This window comes from Lichenostomus cassidix, chromosome 12, assembly GCF_008360975.1.
Source record: "Lichenostomus cassidix isolate B80296 chromosome 12, HeHo_3.0, whole genome shotgun sequence".
NCBI lineage: Eukaryota > Metazoa > Chordata > Aves > Passeriformes > Meliphagidae > Lichenostomus > Lichenostomus cassidix.
In genome coordinates this window covers 13,244,670-13,261,991 of record NC_139493.1, presented here as the reverse complement: position 1 = coordinate 13,261,991, position 17,322 = coordinate 13,244,670, and the positions used below count along the sequence as shown (strand labels likewise).

Genomic DNA, 17,322 nt, shown 5'->3' with positions numbered 1-17,322 from the left:
GCAGGTGAATTTACTATTTTTTAACACACAGATACTTGAATATTTATCATTCTTGAGTCGGTAATCGCTGCAAACTAAACTGAAACTACTCATTGTTTTCTGTTGCATTATTTAGCAGGTATATTCAACAGGGTTTCCCCTGTATGTTTGCAAAAATCTGGGAACTTTGGTTTTTTTTTAGTAAATGTTTTGGTTATACAAATGTTTGGATGTTAAAATCCTGTTAAAATGCAGATGATTTTGGTCTTAGGTGACTCTATATATATTGGTCTTGGCAAATTTTGCCTTTTACCTTCCTTCTCTTAAGTTTTATGGTTACTACAGTAATGGTGCACTTTAGGAATTAGTTGTTTTGTAGTTCTTGCTCAGGGTAAAACTCTAAACAGAAAAGGAAGAGAGGAGATGAGATGACGACTGACTGATGAGACATCAGGTTGCAGGAGGAGGTACATTCCAGCAATATTGGAGGGAAGTAGATTCAGACTGATATGCCTTGTTTGTTTCAAAGTAGGGAAGGAAATTAAGTGAATTAGTCAACAACTCCAATGTTAATGATTAATCATTTCGCACTGCTTTTTAGCACACTTTCTGTGTACGGACATTGGAAATGATAATTTCAGTAATTCTGTGAGCATTTTCTCTGAAGTCTATTAAAATACACATAAGCTAATCCATAAATACCATGTACTGATAATTATTATCATGATAACTGAAGATAGCTTTTATAGATTTGTTTCAAAGTGATTTTTTTTCTGTTTCAGAGCTCCTCACAATCAATTCAGTGCGAGGGTTTGTGTTTTTTCTCCCGGATGCTCTACTTGTGACTGTGTCTCATTGCTGTGGCAGCAATCTCAGACCAAGGTAATCTCAGACCAAGGTAAGAGTTCTCACCTTCTTGAGCTTTTGTATTCTGTCGAGTTTCGCTGCAAGCATCCTTTTAGATAAGGTCATATGAAAGAGACTCCCTTTTAGGTATCACTGTAATAGGAATGCTCTCAAGTTTGTTCAGGAAGCTCCAGGTTCATGTTTCAGTTCACATCAGTCCTGTTCTTTTCAAGGCAGCTGCCCAACCAAACCACATTGGGTTGGTGTTGCAGGGTGGTGGAGGAGAACAGCCTCACTGCCCTCAGATGGAATGAAACTGGAAGATGTGTTCTAATGAATCTTGCATCATTGTTCTGCTAATTGCTACGCAGACCATGGACTGGACTCTGGCTAGGCTGCAGTGATGCCCCTGAAATACTTTGTGCACAATCTGTCCCCATGTGCTTTGCTCTGTAATCTCTGCCATTCTCCCACACTACCGCTAATGCAAGCCCAGCCTTCCTCCTTCTGTCATTTTCTTCCTAAATGAGAGTCAGTATTTGGTCTCTTACAAGAAATAGCACTCCTGTAGCTAAGGATTTTTTGGTTGTGAGATAAAGCCCACCATGTACCTGTAGGTTAGTGCTGGCTGTATAAAACTGCAGCTAGTTCTTTTGGGTGTGTTATGTTGATTTTTGTAAAGTAGGGAGAAAAGTGGACTCTACAAGTGATAATGAAAAGCTAACAAGAGGTTTTGATGATAACAGGCAAGGAAAAAATACTCCACTTCCTAATTCCTATCTTTTCCACCGAATAAAATAATTTATTACATAAGTAAAACACCAACAGCAGTTCTTCATCTCACCTTTTCCTTAATGATCCGTTATATAACAACTTCACCTCCTGGTAACATTAGAGTAGGAATCAGAATATTACATTAAACCCACAGCTGCACTCTTCAGCTGTTGCTTCTGTGTACATGTTTCTGGAATGAATCTTTGTTAAACAGATGTCACATTGTATTTTATACCTTAAGTTCCTACCCTCTGCAATTTTAATATACATAACCTGTATAACATAAATATAGTTACTTTGGAGATGACAGTGATAAATCTGTATGCAGAATTCAATGCATACAATTCAAAAGATGAAGGGTAGCTGAAGTCAAGTGTATTTGGTAAGTTTTTTTTTTTTTTTACAACACTTTCAGAAGTATCTCAGTTAAAGTCAGTATTAACAAAATACAAAAAATATGTATCAGCAGAAGATCAATTCATGTGCACTTGTAAAAAAGGGCATTTGGGGAAAGGAATCTTCAGTGAAGTTCTTCCAGGTTCCACTGTAACCACCTCCATTACCACACAAAGGCAGCTCGCTCCCGTAACATCCTGACACCAAAACGCTGCCATTCCCTCTGGTATATCCAGAGCTCCTGAGTTGTGTCCAGACAGGCCAAAACTGCACCTCCTTTCCAGGCAATCAGACGTGGATCCATATCCTAAATTCAGAACACAGATTGCACACAATCACCAGTCTAATTTTGCACTGTTCCCCAAAGTTGTATCCTACTTTTTCCAACAGTATTCACCAGTTAGGATCTGGTGAGGCAGGGGAGGAGAAAAGTTTTTCAGTATTATCCAGGAAAAAATAGTGAGATAAAAATATTTAATTGGTAGTCAAGATGCTTTGGGAAGTCACTTTTTGTTTTAAGACGCCTTCTAGGCATGTAATGAAAATCTTGCCTTCAGTAATGGAGGCTCTTATATTTACAAGTTTTGCTTGATTAATGCCAAATGAAAATTGCTCTCAATGCCTGTTTTTGTTTCATCTTAAAACTACTAAAAAAAAAATCAGTTTCTTGCTGAGGAGACACGTTCATGGGCCAGAACTAACTCCATCTTTAAGAACAGAGCTTTTAGCTAATAAATACTTCAATCATCTGTACAGTAACACTCTTGCAATGTCTTTAACTTTCTGTCTCTAACCAGCCAGTGCTACATTACAGGCTGAAAGCTCCCTTAAATTTAGATGTTCAAGTACTCTGGGATTTTGAAAGAATTTTTTTCTTTTAATTTTCAAAGATTTCAGCCAATCAGTTTATTGGCCACTTAGCTCTCAGTTAACAATTACCTTGGGCCTTGTGATGACTTCAACATTTTCAACAACTCTTCTGAAAGAAGGTGGCATTTTGTTGAGAATTCGGTGTTGGAGAAACTCTTGAGCTTTATGAAACATAAGACCTCCACCCACTACTAAGATGGAGCTGTACATCTTCTTTTTTGTATCGTCAGATGCTGGAATAAATTAAAATATAGAAATGTATCTGTTTTTTAACATTAATATGGCCTGTATTTGTATTACAACTAATTTGGTGCAAGGCAAACCAGACAGAAACTGATGCTTGCTTTTAAAATTATTTTTCTGTTCCTTGGAGATATAAAACATGTAGCGCAAGACACATCAACAAAGATGCAAGTCTAAGAAACAGTATAACTACTCTAAAGGTGATAAAACCTAGAGACACATCTTCCTTTGGTGAAATACAGAAATAACATAAATCTACCCTGAGGTGCATTTTACAGACTAGAAAAATTGTACTTCTTACCACAGCAGTCGATACTATGAAGGATGGCTTTGTCCAGGCCCAAGGCTTTGCCTTCAAACTGAGAAATAGCAGTTTTCCTGGACATGTGTGCAGTTAAAGGTTCCTCTGAGTCATTGCCAGGCATCATACAGTCACCCTGGGAAGATCCCAGCTCCACTTCTTGGGGGTAGATTCTCTCTGAAATGTCTGAGGATTGGCCTCTCAATTCTGCCTCAAACGCACCAGGCTTTGGTTTTCTGTCAGCTGTAGCTTTTGCAGACTTAAAAGTGAGAAACAAGTTGAAATATGAAAAATGCAAAAAGATCTTCAGCAGGTTACAGAACAGTACAAAGACTTCATTGTACTTCCCTTCACCTTTTTGCACAGCAAGGTAAAGCACTGCATTATAGTCTCATCTAATTTTCATTTTAATCCTCACATTAAAAGCGCTTTATTTTAAACTCCATCAGATTGATCAATCCCATCACATGAAGCCTTCTTGGACTCTAGAAATGCACAGTTCTAATTAAACATTTGTCTAGACATAAACAACTTGTTACTTTATTCTTTAATACTTCTGACCCAGGTAACACACTCTGGTTTCTGAGATGAGCTAATGAGTCCTCATTTTATTCCCCAGTTAAATGATAATTAAAAGTAAAAGTAAGCAGCTATCACACACCTGCTCCTGTTTACTTTGTGTGGCCAGCAGATAATGTTCATCATGAGGATCCTCAGGGTCACCTTGTGACCTGTGTTGCAAGGTTGTCATTTTTTGTCCAACAATTCCAAAAGTTGCTGGATAAAACAGAGCCATTGGTGCCTGAAGAATGAGAGATTTGGCATGGGGTTACTACATAGTTTTTCTTCTTTTGGCTATTACTACAGAAAAAACGTAAGTCTTGTCATATTTTTCTCATAATTCAAAATTAAATAGAAGTGTTTTTTTCCAGGTAGTTTGTAAAATACTAAAGTGTCTTCTGTTTTTCATAATTAAAAAAAAATCCCAATAAATACACAAGTTTCTTCACAGATTTTAGCATTGTATGATAAACAAGTACTCAAACGCAGTTTCTTACAAAATTAGAACATTCAACGGTGAGCTGAAAAACTTGCAAAATTAACATTAATGCTTTGCACATGAAGGATAATTATCACATTTAGATGAAGCAACAACCATTCCGGCTAAAGCTACTCAGAAAGTCTTGTGCATCCACCAGTGCTGCATTAGATCCACACATCCATATAATGATTAATTTAAAAACTATCTATGAGCATAGTGTAAGAACAATCCATAAATCGTGTGGGCTTAAAAGCACTGGACTGATATAAAGTGAGGCTCTGAGTCTGAAGGCTCAATATACTTATCATTTAATTAAAAAAATCACCTGTAATTTCTCATCTCCTAATCGGAACTGGTACAATAAAGCTGGAGAATCCGGATGCCGAATTTGGAACTCATGATCTTGTAATCCAGAAATATCCTAAGGTCAGAAGACAATGGAAACAAAAAACCTGTATATTTTATCAAGCTGCATAATCTAATTAAACTGCAGAAAACAACAAAAAGTAACAAAACTTTCTTCCAACTATGGAGTTTATATACCTCTGCTTGAGTTTTTTAAGGTCTTGCCCATGTAGTATCATCTGCCAAAAGTTTTCTACATGCCAAAGCCTCTAAATGAAGGTGCAGAAAGAAGAGACCTGCTAGCAGATCTTAGAAAACTGAAGTTGAAAACCAGCAAATAAGCACTTAGCAGCAGCTTCTCTCAGCAATAAGAACAAAGAAACTACCTTTCTAAGGGTTGGGATTCCTTTCAGCTAAAGGAAAAATAAACCAATTTACCAACATTTCAAGTCTAAAGCTTCTACAGCTTTTGTCAGTATTCTACCAAATATATATATATATTTGGTAGAATACTGACGTATATATATATATATATATATAAATTTACAATTACTTTGTATTACAATATATATATTGTAATACAATATATACAATTACAATATATATATTAATTTACAATACTTTGGACTCACAAAAAGGCTCTCCAGAGTAACGTTCTATAAAGGAAAATAACTTGTAGAACACAGCATTTCCCCCTTCTCACCTGATCTAGATGACAAAATGTCTCCTTTAGGTGCTGAAGCAGCAGGCAATCCAACTTATTGGTTAACTGGCAGTCTCTATATGGGAATCCTGCTCTTTGCATAAGCCAATAAAAACACCTCGACACATCAGATCCTCCATATGCAAGGCACAGCCTAAAGCACAGAGAAGAAAAAAATCTTTTTATGTACTTGCTGAAATACTGGCTGACTGCAGTGATAGGCAGAGGCTAGGAAGATTTGAGACATGCTGGGATGATGATTTTTACAGAGTTTGTAGAACACAGTTCTGATCAGTTCTGCCTGTTTCCTTCTTTGAAAGATACCAGAACGCTTTAAGGTTCATATTGTAGCAGTTGACAGTTAAAAACATGCTGTGTTTATAGAAGTTTTGTCTCATTTTTAAAGTCAAGTCTTTGGTAAGCAAATAAGTACATGATTATAATAATTCTGCACACTCTAAGGTACCTGGTGTTGCGATGGGAAACACCATCTTCTACACAGCAAACACTTGTCTTCTGATCTCCCACATCTACAATACATGCACTGCTTAAACCACTTCCAAAGGTAGCACAGACAGACTCCTGGTGTACAATAATTCCTAGCAATAAGAGAAAAAATTGTATTAAATTAATGCCAAGCTTTACAGTCATGTTGCTGACATTTAAAGGACATTTTAATGTCTTGTAAAGATCTACAAATAGCCTGACTCTGCACTGCCAGCCTGTATATTTAGTGAACATGGGGTGGGGGCAGACTTGGAGATTTTTTTTTATTGGGTAAGGCTTTAAAAGTCCTGAAAAAAGCTAAGAGCACGGACGAATGAACCTTTTTCTGTAAGATGAACGGTATTGTCTTCAAACTTTAATTATTTTTTTAATCTGGTAGTGCAGGTTCTTGGTTCTTAGATGTACATGAATGGTTTCCCTAATTTTTTTCTAGTTTTAATCAAATAGCATTACTATTAGCATTTCAGATAAGGTCTTTAAGTAGTTAAAAAATAAGGTCCACTTTTGCCCACTGTTTTCCTCTCAAGCCACCTTTACAGAGTACATTTGTATCACCAGCCCATATTTAAACCTGGGAAGTACCAGAGGTTTCAGTTTGTCTTTCCAGACAATCATGCCTTTTAGAAATACTTAAGACAGACTGTTGTTACTTTTACCACAGCTGAATGAAAAGCCCACAGCTGGAATACATAACAGCAAACCAAAAAGCTTATTTAATACTAGCCAACCATTTTGCCTCTCAAAAGTGACAACTGTTATGTGAATAGCAAAAGATTAGCTGCTAGTCCCAGCCTGCCTGGGATTGATGTGCAAAAATGTGCCTTTAAAAGAAAAACAGAAGAAATCTTTATGCAATTAATCATTAAGTGGTTGCTTCAGTATGGTATTTACCTGAGAATCCCATCTTCATTAGGATCATATTTACCAGCTCTTTTACGTGTTGTTTATTATAAATGTCTGGAATTAGTAAAATGCATCTGTAGTACTGAAGATAAGAACAGTAAATTAAAGTCAGCTCTCAAATCAAGTTAGATATACAAATGATTTAAAAAAATTAGGAAGGGAAAGGTTTTCAATCCTTTAAAAATGTGTTAAAAGTAAGTGCCAAGAGTCTATAGCCATTAAAATGTTCAAAAGTACATCAGGCATGAGACAAACACCTACTCAGCAAGGCCAAGTAATTATACAAGTATTAGGCAACCCTTCCCCAGGTGCCTTCTTTACAGTCAAGAAAAAACCCCTGAACAAAGACTGAGACTGTGAAATGTCTATAATGGGATTTCTAAACATCCTTTAGAAGTTCTATCAACAATTTTTGTCTTGAAGACATGGACAAGATCCCAAATGAAATCTCAGGAACCACATTAACCAGCAGAAAGAATGTTAAGGAAAGCACCAGTAAGAGGCTACCAATAACAGCAAGTTGCTTCTCTTTTACAATAACATTCACAGAAGTGGATACAGCTCACCTTTAGGTCTTTCAGTGGTATTTCCAGGTATTTTTGTATTGCATGTGACCATATAACTTCAAGGTCTGCCAATACTGCAGTGAGGGAGCCACCAGGTCCTGAGTGGAGATTCAACTGCCCTCTTCTAATAGGCCAATGTATATTATAAGAATCCAATGGATTAACATACAGTGCCTGAAAATAAGAGATTACAGTCTGTGCATTGCTTTTCACAAAAAATTAGTAACAAATATTGGAAAGACAAATATTTCAGAAGCAGATACAAGAAGACACGGCAGTGCTCACACCGATGAGACAGCAATACAGTGGATTTCTTTTTAACAAGGCTCGATTATAAACTATTAAAATAAAGACAGTAAATATGTTATTTAAATTGTTTGAATGTTCTTAGCCACAGACATCTACTGAACATAATGGTATATTTTTCCACTATCTCAAATTAGAAACTGAAATAATTTGAACACTTTGAAGCTCACAAATACCAAGTTACTCAGTCGTAATTCCATATACTGATCCTTTTATCAGTTTCTTGCCTTTCCTCTGAATTCTGCCATATGGGCAAAGTTCTCACCTAGTCCCTGCAGAAACCTGATTTATAGCGGCAAGGGATGCAAGATACTTGTTAGGTAAATGGGGGAAACCCTTTTGTCTTGCAGAATGATAACAAATAGTTACTTCACAGTAAAGTTTCTCAGTTTTGCTTGGCTAGCTTTACATGTGTTTCAGTACATACTGACTTACAGCAAACTGCTAGTGATGACATGGCTGTATTAAAAGATATGAAGCCTCACTCAGCAGGAAAACTAATCTTACCTCTTCTCCTACCAGAAATTCAGGATGATTTGATGTGTTTGTCCACTTGGCCCCAGAGCTGTGATCCAAAATAGCTGGCCTCATCTGTCTGTTGTACGACCTGGCCTGAAATGTGACCAAACAAAATCCTGTTGATAAATATTTTACAGTCACTTTTTATGCATGGAAGAAAAATTAAACACCCCTTTGAACCCAGCCCTTGAGGAAACATTTTAAATCTTAATTTTCTCACATTTTCAGAGTTAGGTAACCCAATAGCACTACCTATATTTGGTCTGTAAAGATAGTGTGGACTATCTATTGTAATCCACTAAAACACAGCATCTCAGCAAAGGATTACAGGGATGAATAATTTAGTAAGATCTTAAGAACAAGTTACCTGATCAGGTGACACTGGAATGCGCCTCGCTCCATTCGACATCTTTTTGGACCATATCGCTTGGTCCACCATTTTAAGGCCATTTTGTCTCTGCTCAGTACTTTCAGGTTTCTAAGGAAAACCCCAAATATGCAATGTAAATACTTTCAAACCACGTGTCTGTATACTGGTAATACTGAAACTAGTATGAAACAATGAAATCATTACTGTGGTTGATAAAACTACAGAAAGGACAGATGTTTGTACAATGCAAAATGGACTTATGCTTATTTTAAAAGAAACTATTTTTTATATTAGTTTCCAACACCTAATCAAATCAACTTGAATCTTTTAACTGTTTTTAGTGGGTGCTGGACTTCATCTCTAGAACGGTGTGCTCAGGCCATTATCTATTTAACCACAGAAATATGAAGCAGGAGCAAAAATGTTTAAAGAGAAGTCAACTATTTAAAGTTACGGTTTAATGCTAAAGAGACATTAATTTGATGACTTTTTTTTCAGATTACAAATAAGATTATCACGTACATTTTTTGACCACGCTGGATTAAAATGACTTACTGTGTTATCCAAATCACAGACTAACTAGTAACCAGCCCATTCACAAACCAAGTCCCTGTCTAATCCTACAGCTGGCATTCCATCCAGAATCCATCCAGAAATACTGAGTGTGGTACCAGACCACAGCGTAGGGAAATCAACGTGTGCAAACCCTCAACCTATCAATTTTTTAGATCTAGTTCATCACAAACAAATCAAACAAAACACAAACATAGACTGGGGCAAGCCTACTGGCTTCAGCAGGTTGCATCTACAGTCCTTACAAGGGTGGAAAAAAGTTTGACTGGAGATGTATTCTCCTCTGGAAAAACATGAAGGGTGAGGGGGACATGTGCACTGCACAACACACCGAACGGGCCCAGGAACAGGCGCTGAAGGCGCGGATGTCGGAGGCGGGCCGCGCTTACATTCAGTCCGTCCCTGAGCAGCCAGCTGTCCCGGTAGGCCGCCTGGCCCTGCTGCTTGTGCCGCCGCGCGATGACGTGCGGGATGCCCGCGGGGAGCGTGTCCGTGGCCCGGCCGAGCCGCAGGGTGGTGGAGCCGGGGTGGATCACCACGATGAAGTTGCTCTGGATTTGCTGAAAGCGGCACAACGCGCACGGAGTCAGAGAGAACCCCCACGACCACCCGGCGCCCTCCCGGCGCTTGCACACCCCCGCAGGCCTTTAAAAGGCCGAGCCCGGGCCGGGCCCGCCCCGGCGGGGAGGGAGCAGCGCCGGAGCGCCGCGGCTGGCCGCCGGCCTCACCTCCTGCAGGGACTCGGGCACGGCGGCGGGGACGATGGGCCGCTTGACGCCGCGCTGCTCGCGCTCCCGGTCGCGCTCCCTGTCCTTGCCGTTCTCCGCCTCGCCTTTCTCCGCCTGGGTCATGCTCCGGCCGGGCGGAAGCCGCGTCTGCCGGGGCCGAGCGGCGCCGAGCCCGGCGCGGGGCGGAAGCGGGCGGGCCCTGGCCCGGCACCGCCCCTCGAGCAGGTACTGGAGGGCGGCTCGGCGGCTGCCCGGGTTGGCTCCGCTCGCAGCGAGGGGTGATGGTGCTCCCCGGCGCTGAGGGGCCGAGCAGCGGCACGGGGAGCCTGGGGAGCAGCCCCCTGCGGCCGCGGGTCTGGTGGAGCAGCAGCAAACGCTGTCAGCTGGGCTGGAGCTGCTGGTGGGGCTGCGCGAGCGGGGGATAGAGCCCTGTAAGAGCCTAAAATACTCCTTTGGGAAAAGGCCGTGGTACAGCTGGTGTACGTGGTACAGCTGTGAAGAGCCAACGCTGACCATCCTCCCTGCTGGCGAGCAGCGAGTTCCTTTATGAACTGCGCAGATGGGACGTTTGCAGCAGGGGGAGGTGCGGCTTTAAAAGACTGACAATTGCTGTTACAGGCAAGTCTAACAGACGGAAATTTTGTGTTAGGTATGTGTGGCAGGAGTGGCAGCTGCTGGAGGGGCTTGTTAATTGAGGGGCATTGTTGATTAATTTCCTGCTAACGAGTGTTAAGGAACACATTCAGCGCAGGTAGCCCGGGGGTGCAGCTGCAGAGCCCCTGGTTCCTCTGTTTGTTGTCCCCCCTCGGAGGCACCAGCTCCAGCTGTTGTTATTTACTTATTCCACCAAGATTTAATGATTTTAAGGGTCTGACGTCTGAGACTGTGCTCTGGGAAACCTGGTCTTACTGTGAGTGTGGAGCGTGTAGGGAGTCAAGCAGGGCAGGTTTAGTTCCACCTTAGGGGGTGTGGATGTGACTGCCAGAGTGGCTTCCAAATGGTCAGACAGAAAAATTTCCTTAACAAGAAATTATTAAGGAAGCTTAAGTAAAAAATTTGCAGTGGCACTGTGTAGAAAATACTTTAATCTGGATTCTTGTCAGCTAATTTTTCCTCAAATAGATGCAGCCCTCTCTAAGCAAAACCCACAAATCCCAAATGAACCTCAAAACCAGTAAGTAACTCCAATACTGAAATGGGACAAATTAGACAAAAGATAGTTACTTTTTAAAAGAAGATAACTCTTCTGCAACAGCAGTCAGTATCTGAGTTCACTACTTTTTTCTTAATGTAATAAAAAGACCTAATTTTATAGTAACCTTCCCCCAAATTTGTACAGTAAATAAGTTTATACATTTCAGTAAGTTTATAGTGGAGAATGAAGTTGTTTCAAGAGGTGTTTCTGTTATAAAACCCATTATGGGCCTTAATGAAGCAAGGGTTATAAAAGTAATTTGTAAACTGCATTTTAAAGTGCTTTTAGAGTATTATTAATACAATGAAAATACAGCAAAGTACAGAATGTTTGTCCGGATAAAAACAGAGTGAATATAAAACCTCTTATGAAGTGCTGCTTTGACTCTTGAGGGACCATCTGTATCAACTATAAATATGTATTTGTTCTCATCTTAATAGCAAAAGGCTTATTGCACTTCAGAGTTTTTCAGTTTCTGAAAATGACGAGAAAGCCTTGTGACAAGCCAAATATAATTTACTTATTACTTTGCAGCTACAGTAAAATGTTCAGAAACTATACAAAGACTTTAGACAGTAAACATGTATTTAATAGAACTGTGCTTCAGTTACACTGGATCCTTGACGAAGGAGTTCCCAGTACAACTTCATTAATCTGCTTATATCACAGAACAGTTTCCAGTCAGGCATACACATCCCCATTTGGTCCACCACTAAACTCTTCTTTTCATCTGGCAGATGTGTATGCTTGTGCCTGCCTCTTCAGCAGGCGTTTACCTAGAAGATAAAGTAATTACAGTACATTTAAAGACAGCAAGGCCTTTCTTTGTGAGATAAAATTAAGTAACAATTTTAAAATAATATTGTTTTTAATTTAGCTAGATGAGACATGCTTAAGACTTGCCAACTTTATTCCTGAGCAGGATACACATTGTGGAGATGGCTTTTGGGTGATCATAGCAGTCTTTGCTGGCCTTATGTCTACTCAACAAGAAAAAAATGCTGCAGCATCCTGGGGTTTTTTCTCCCGTTTGGAAGAAGCTTATCCTTGTTCTAGTGAACTGAAATACTGGTGTATGTGTTTTCTGAAAAATGAACTTTTGCCTACCAGATTTACAGGTACTGATGACATGCATTTTTTTTTTCCTTGTAACTTTTATTATATGGGAGTGAACGATGGGAGTAAACAAGGATTGTTTACTTAAGTCTTAAAGTAAATTAGACCATACTGGATATACACTCAGTGTTACATGTAACTTCCAGCAGCCAAAACAATTAATAACAGAGAATTAGGTATCAGGCAATATAAGAAATTTAAAACTTAGGGCTTTTACCTCTATTTTTAAGCAATTCTGATTTTTACACTTTACTGGAATTCAAAATTTGCATGGCTGTATCATTGTAACAGGAGAAAAAAAGAGACTTTTACTAAGTTCTTTAACAACTTTTTTTCCTTCTTTTCTATTGAGAAGTATTGACTTGAACCAAAAAACCTTGCATATCATATGAAAGCTATTAGAAATGCAAACAAAGTTTCTGTTTCTATGGATATGGACTTCAAATTATCAGCCAAAGAAAATGAAGAGCTATAAATAACTTTTTATCAGCTGTGCTCAAAAATCTTTGCCACACTTTGTCTATCAACTTCTGTGCAATTAAAAGTGGAAGCTCTCCATGCCTAAGCCAAAATCCTTTCTAACATCCCTTCCCCCTGCTTTCTCTCCCCCTTCTTTCCCCTTTACTGGAAGTATCTTTAATTCTTTTCCTGTTTTGCTGACTTCAGCAACAGGAGGACAAAACACTCCATTCTTCCTTAACCGTGAATTATCATTGCTATTTAAAAAAAACCCCAAACTCTTCAAAGCAGGATACAGCAAATTGGGAATTACCTTCCTCATCCACCTCCAGCCATTGGTGGTGGACTGGGGCCTCCACCCCAGTGATTTATTCGGCCCATCCTACGGCGAGGGTGTGATGGAGGCCTGAAAAGAAAGCAATCCTATTGTCATTAAACTTTTCAACTAGAACTAATAACACTGTCTCTAAATGGCAGCAGTGAAAAAGTTAGAACCTCTGAAAAAGCTGAGTTTCACCTGAAAAGCTGTAAGAAAACCCAACTCCACTCTCACAAAAATTCTCTTCTGCACTGTTCTCATTATTCTTGTGTGATGTGAGAAGGCTACAGATACCTGATGCTTTTACACAGTCCTACAAAACACTTAGGCTGTAGTGTTTATAGAAATTATACCCCCATAACAGTGATTTGTTTTACCTGTAGGCAATGTAATACAAGAAATGACTGAACTAATGCAAGTCAAATGCTGAGTACAGGCAAGTGTAAGAAAAGAAGAATTTCAACAAAGATACATCTTGTCTACTAGGCAGGCTTCAAAAATAGTTTCAGAGGGTGTTAGTCTACTGCTATTGCAGCTCTCCAAAGCTGTGTATTGTTATCAACAATACTGCAGATAAACAGCATCTAGTCTTCCTGCACAACCCAGTTCAATGCAAATCACAACTACACTACTCAGATTCATGTCACTTCAACAAGATAGGGAAAAAAACTGGTGCGAATATGAAAAAAATACCCTCTTCCGTCATTGTATCCTGAATAGGAGGAAGATGTGTAGCCTCTTCTTCTCAAATCTGGTTGAATAATGCTCTGGAAACTGAAAAATTAAAACAAGGGTTAGGTGAATTGATAGCTAGATGTAGTTTTTGAATTTTTTGATTGGAAGATAAGAAATGGCCTGAAAAACAGCAAGTAGTGCTGAGGAATGAAGAATGTATCTTCTCAAATCACTGTTGTTTAAATCTCAGCAATTTTTTGTCTACATATGAAACTAAAATCTAAGTGAGGCTTAAAATATAAGATCTAATTTCCTTGTAAATATGCCAGAAATGCATACAGTATAAACTTGTAACTGAAATAATTAAGAACTGCTGAATACATCACAAGAACTTTCTGGCTTTGATCTGGGGCCGCAAATTTGTGCTTACTGTTGTATGATTACTTTTACATAGTCAGAATCTATTATCTCAAGTACAAATTCTCCAAATAGCTTAATTCTTTGGTCAGCTAGTAGAAGCTATTTAACAAAAGTGTATGCTTTTCCTTTTGCAGTATCAAAATAGGTGAAATTTTGATAGATGAAATGTAAGAAAACTCATTTGAACTGCCAATAAGTTAGTGTCACTTTTCCTGCCCTTTTTGTTAAGTATACGGTAGTGCTTAATAAACAAAGCCACGTAGTCATAGTAAAGCATTTATACGTATGGAATGTTGAAGAGTAAACATAACCTTTTTATTGTTGTGTTACTGATAGCATTGAGTAACTTCCACCTATGTCAAATCTAAAATGAAGCTCACCAAAATAATTAACTTCTACTTACAACAGGACCACAAAATCTGCTATTGACCAGAAGAAATCTGTTATAGATGACAAACTCCAGGGAGCCCGACTCTGGTTGTCCAAAACTTGTCCTGTAACATACCCAGATACAAAACATCCAGTGACGTTCGCTGTGTGACACTACAGTACATTACACAAAAACACATCTGCTGAGTCCAGAGTTTGCAGGTGGGAGGGAGAAACTGCACTTCTTGGTGGTGAGTTTCATTTCTGCAGGTTACTGCCCAAGAACCTGAACTAATGGGGTCACCACCGCCACACGAGCTCTCCGTCCAGGAAACCTATAAAAGTACCGGGGCACTGTCCGATTCCCCGTAAGCGGTTAAAGTGCTGCTCTGTGACGCTCCCGGTGTCTGCAGCGAGCTCTTGGACTCCTCCAAGTCCCTAAACACGGTTGAGCAGCAGCCCAGGCAGGCCGCAGGGCAGCGCGGGGTGACGCGACACTGGCGGCAGGCGGACCTGCCGGGCTGTCCCGACACCGGCGGCGCTCGGGGGCCCGGTTCGGTGCCCAGCCTCCCGGCTCAGTGCCCAGCCCCCGGCCCGGCCCCTCACCGTCGGAGAGGCACGGCACGGCCGCCCCGGCCCCAGCCCCCCGGGCGCCCCAGCCGCTCACCGTTCGAGATGTACACCATGGCTGCCCCGCCGGCCCGGCCCGGCCCCGCCCCGCGCCTGCGCGGCCGGCGTGCGCATGGGCAGCGGGGCTGGGATGGCGGAGCAGCGGCCGGAGCGGCGGCGCTTGGGGTGCTGTGGGGGTGCTGGGCGGCGCTTGGAGCCCTGAGCCCTCGGCTCCCTGTTCCCTGGCCACAGGGCAAGGGCCTGCCGCCCCTGAGAATAACGGGGTGCCCCTCAGCACGGGGCCCTGTCAGCAGCCCTGTTAATGACGAGTTTTCTCTTGGCACCCCCGTTAACGGGGCATGCCACTCAGCAGCCCTGCTATCGAGGGTCCCCCTCAGCAGCCGCTGCTCGTAACGAGGCTCCCCTCAGCAGCGGCAGTGTTCGGCTGGTGTGTTTCTTGTCTCGGAGCGCTCTGTTCTGCTTCACCCCGAAATGTATTTATTGTAGTCGTTCCAGCGCTGTCGGAGCTTCTCTGCCGCGTTTAGCAGCAGTGAGAGGAGTTGGTATAATCTGTCAGGGTTTCATAAAAACTAAATATTCTTAGTCGCTTTCTGCGGTAATGATAGAAATATGGCCAAGAGCAGAGAGATTTAACACCTCTCCAAAGAGACCTTTTCGTCCTTGTATTCAGTGCCTGTATATTCACTTTAAGTTCGTGGGAATGTTCAGCCCAAAGTCGGGCATTTATTTATTTTATTTTATTTTATTTTTATAAAAACCTTGCCCTACAAATGATCGATGTTTATAAAAAACTCTTGCAAGCAACTGAAAGCAATTGTGGAAGAGAAGTATTTGTAACAAGGTGTACAAAATAAATGTTTATCATTATTGTAAGAGCTGGGTAATCTGCAACTCAATAAATGGTGCAATACGAAAGTGTTTAGAAGATAGTGCTGCACAGTGCAATAAACAGGCAGTATTTTAAAATTTTTCAGGGACAACACTTACTTTTTGTTGCTTCCCAAATGACAAAGAAACCCCAAATCCAAACAACAAAGAATATGATTACTGAGTTCGTCAGGTGTTTGGTTTTCATTCTTGGTTTGGGTTTGGTCTTTTTTATCAAATGTGAGCTAGTCTTGGTTTGTTTAATACTAGTGATAAATACTGTTTCAGCACTCTAAGATTACATAATTAAAATGCAAACTTTCTCTGTGGAATGTACTTTTGGTAAATAAAACTAAAGAAATATCCTTTTTAGATTGAGAGTACTGGTTTGTGTGTGTGTGTATTCCTAACCATTTTATTTTTCCAAGAAGGGGTGCCCAGGTGCTTAACAATGGCAGAATAACCCACCACTACATAAAACAATACATAGTAATGTCAGTGTTTATAACTGTTTTCAAAGCACTAACATATACATTATTTATTAATTTATTTCCGTATTTAACTTTTAGATGTGAAAATGTGACATTTATATGGTAGGGTTATAAATCAAAGGTAGCATTGCTTTATCAACTGGGTTATCTATCAGCCTGTGCTTGGGTCAGGAAGCAGGAGGGAGTCCCAGCTGTGCTTCCAGCCTGGGGCTGGGAGGTTCAGGGGATCACAGGGGCTCTGCATCTGTGCCTAATGAACATCAGCAGAGATATTCTGAGAGTCGGCAGCAGAAATACAAACCAGCTGGGTGCCCTTGTGAAGGTGGGTGTTGCGAGCAGGGGTGTGTAAGAGCTCAAAGTTACCACAAGTGCTGTTTGGAAGCTGGAGAGGTGTGATTATTTGGCAATGGGCCAAGGAAATATTTGTGCAATGCCATGAAGAGTAGGGTAGACCATAGGGTTAAGATAAGTAATTGAAAAAAACCAGTGTTTTTCATGTTTACATATTTTTCATGCATTCTGAAGTCTCTTCTGTTTTTAGGTGTTAGACTTAACTCCAGGTGTAGATTTGTATATTTTGATTCCTTGCGAACTGTGTTTGCAAACCAATACCTAAGTACCCATGTCTGAGCAACATATTACTGTGCTTTAGCTTTATTTTTTCATGAAAAGTAACAAAACCATGGGTCAGCTATTTTGATAGGGTTTTCTGTATTAAGGGATGACCTTTTAGTTGCAGTGCAAGAGAACTGGAGAATGATGTACATGGAGAAGTGGTGATAGAGCATGAGCAGTGCTCTGTAAAATTTA

At 40.5% G+C, this 17,322-nt stretch overlaps 2 protein-coding genes across 3 annotated transcripts; both read right to left on the bottom strand.

Moving 5' to 3' along the window:
* Positions 1 to 1,598: 1,598 nt before the first annotated feature.
* On the bottom strand, positions 1,599 to 10,166 carry ACTR8 (actin related protein 8). The gene is made up of 13 exons (XM_085072729.1): positions 9,972 to 10,166; positions 9,633 to 9,803; positions 8,668 to 8,778; positions 8,289 to 8,393; positions 7,476 to 7,649; positions 6,898 to 6,991; positions 5,966 to 6,098; positions 5,500 to 5,653; positions 4,777 to 4,872; positions 4,071 to 4,211; positions 3,410 to 3,668; positions 2,935 to 3,098; positions 1,599 to 2,302 (listed from the first exon to the last, which is right to left on the bottom strand). The coding sequence occupies exons 1-13, from the start codon at positions 10,092 to 10,094 to the stop codon at positions 2,159 to 2,161; spliced, it is 1,869 nt and encodes a 622-aa protein (XP_084928855.1). The 5' UTR covers positions 10,095 to 10,166; the 3' UTR covers positions 1,599 to 2,158.
* A 1,495-nt stretch (positions 10,167 to 11,661) lies between these two features.
* SELENOK (selenoprotein K) lies at positions 11,662 to 15,342 on the bottom strand. 2 transcript variants are annotated; one of them, XM_085072728.1, is made up of 5 exons: positions 15,192 to 15,342; positions 14,559 to 14,649; positions 13,754 to 13,834; positions 13,055 to 13,147; positions 11,662 to 11,942 (listed from the first exon to the last, which is right to left on the bottom strand). In XM_085072728.1, the coding sequence occupies exons 1-5, from the start codon at positions 15,208 to 15,210 to the stop codon at positions 11,939 to 11,941; spliced, it is 288 nt and encodes a 95-aa protein (XP_084928854.1). In that variant the 5' UTR covers positions 15,211 to 15,342; the 3' UTR covers positions 11,662 to 11,938. The 2 variants fall into 2 exon arrangements, with proteins under 2 accessions (XP_084928854.1, XP_084928852.1); XM_085072726.1 differs by lacking the exon at positions 11,662 to 11,942 and having other exon boundaries at positions 13,051 to 13,147; positions 15,192 to 15,319.
* Between the last annotated feature and the right edge of the window lie 1,980 nt (positions 15,343 to 17,322).